Source organism: Neomonachus schauinslandi, chromosome 15 (genome assembly GCF_002201575.2).
Source record: "Neomonachus schauinslandi chromosome 15, ASM220157v2, whole genome shotgun sequence".
In the NCBI taxonomy this organism is placed as follows: domain Eukaryota; kingdom Metazoa; phylum Chordata; class Mammalia; order Carnivora; family Phocidae; genus Neomonachus; species Neomonachus schauinslandi.
In genome coordinates this window covers 28,096,333-28,098,477 of record NC_058417.1, presented here as the reverse complement: position 1 = coordinate 28,098,477, position 2,145 = coordinate 28,096,333, and the positions used below count along the sequence as shown (strand labels likewise).

The window sequence follows — 2,145 nt, the reverse complement described above, 5'->3', positions numbered from 1 at the left end:
TTGAGCAATATCACCATTACAAACAGGAAAACAGTTAACGGTGAAAGTTACAGGTGTCTGAAAGACGGAGGACTGGGGCGCCTCCTTCTGTGGTGATGCTGGGCAAACGGAGCTTCACCCAAAGAACACACTGGGGCCTTTTCACCTCTCAGCAAGGTGTTATTGAGGTAGAAGGAAAGCAGTGGACATGGGGAAGGGGGAGCAAATGGACAGGGACTTAGGGTTGGTCCTTCCATTTAAAAAAACCGTCTTCAACTCGCTGCTCGGCCAGAAGCTGGGCTTGCACTGGAGGAGGCCTCAGTTTGCCTGGATCTTCCTGGGGGCGCCTAGCGCATCCCGGCCCGAGCCCAGCAGCATGCGCTCCAGCCGCTTACAGTGCTCCCGGAGCTGCTTCTCGCGGGGCAGCAGGAAGGTGAGGACCTTATTGCGCACAATGCCCCGGTCCTCCTCCTCCCTCAGCCGCTGCTTCACGCGGGCCGCCTGCTCCCCCTGCTGCACCAGCTCCCCGTTCATCTCGCAGAAGGCGTCCTCCAGGTAGTGGATGGCCTTCAGCACCTCCTTCTTAAAGTCCTCCAGCTCCCGTTGTACCCCGGCCACCTTCTGCTGCAGGCTCTCCAGGTCAGCCGGCGGCAGGAGGCAGGAAGGCCAGGACTGAGGGAGGGAAAAGTCTCCAGACTGGAGGCCACTCTCCACCATCTTCTTCCCTTGTAAGGTGTTCACCTTCATGAGGATGGACTCAGTGTGGTAAAGCGGTTCCATCGTTTCTCTTCCCCGTTTGGACAAAGAGAGGGAGCTAAGAGACCCGTCTGGTCCGTGAATTTATTTATTTATTTATTTATTTTGCAGGGTGGGGCTAGAGACACAATCCTTTGGAGTGGAGAAACCCCACACATTGTGACATCGGGGCCCCTTCAGCCAACCAGGAGGAAAGCCACAATCCATTCATTTGCATATTGTAGCCTCCCAGGTTGGTTATCCAGGGCTCTGTCTGCTCATCTACCCGAATTGTCTTCCCGTTATATGGATTTTCATCGACTCAACCCCCGCCCAGAACCAGAGCACAGTCTCTCCTTTTACAGGAGGGACAAACCGAGGCCCAGAGCGGGGCAGTAAACAGGCCAGCACATGGCAGGCCGGGCCAGTGAGCCAGGAGTGGGTGCTCTCCCATACCCGGTCTCTGGGCCTCGGCTCCTCACAGGGAAACTGGCTCCTTGGCCGCCTCGGACGTCCTAAGATCTGCACAGCCTTTCCTTGAAACCTCTCCTGAAGCACTAACTGCCTTCACCCTGTTTTCCTGACCTAGGACCTTGTCCTTCCAGATCCCCGTGACACAAGAAATTCCATGGGGACATTGTAAGAGATGATGCCTAAGCTCACTTCTAGCTCTAAAAATGCTAAAAAGAAAAAGAAAGTAATTTCTGATTCCAAATCCATACTCTTCTTTTTTTTTTAAGATTTTATTGATTGATTTATTTGTGAGAGAGAGATTGAGAGAGCACAAGCAGGGGGAGTGGAAGGCAGAGAGAGAAGCAGGCCCCCCGCCAAGCAGGGAGCCCGATGTGGGGCTCGATCCCAGGACCCTGGGATCATGACTTGAGCTGAAGGCAGACGCTTAACCGACTGAGCCCCCACCCCGGGCATCCCCCAAATCCACACTCTTATAACAATGCCAGCATTCTAGATAATCTTAGAAGTTATGAGGCATGTACTTAGGTTTTGATGTGTGGTCCACGGCAGTGCTGAGGGTGAAATCCTGTCACTCATTTATTCAGCAAGTATTGAGTGCTCACTCTGCACCTTGACCAGGGAGCAAGTGTGAGCAAGAGGGCCTGGTGCCCACTCCTGCCCTGCCAGGTCATGCCTGAATGTCGACACAGATGAGAAAAAACATACGGAAGGGTGAACCTCTCACTTCTTACCTGAATACTCTAAGACAGGAAAATGTTTCTAGCTAGGTTATGTCAGTTTAGTCAAGAACAGACCTCTATCCTGCCTATCTCAATGTCCTGAGCCGACTTCTCTCCTGGCCTCCAAGTGTGAGCATCTCTCCCACACCGTGCCTCAAATCCAATCTATCCAAAGCTGGACTAGTTATCATTTTGCCCAAACTGCTTCTTGTTCCAAGAGTGACATCAAGCTAATGAC

The 2,145-nt window shown here is 52.7% G+C and overlaps 1 protein-coding gene across 1 annotated transcript; it reads right to left on the bottom strand.

The window, feature by feature from the left end:
* Positions 1-297: 297 nt before the first annotated feature.
* On the bottom strand, positions 298-759 carry CCDC182 (coiled-coil domain containing 182). The gene has a single exon (XM_021704521.1). It carries the CDS (start codon positions 757-759, stop codon positions 298-300), a length of 462 nt encoding a protein of 153 aa, XP_021560196.1.
* Positions 760-2,145: the final 1,386 nt, after the last annotated feature.

Excerpts from the sequence above, each read along its gene's own strand:
- CCDC182 (XM_021704521.1), bottom strand. The coding sequence starts at position 759 with ATGGAACCGCTTTACCACACTGAGTCCATCCTCATGAAGGTGAACACC.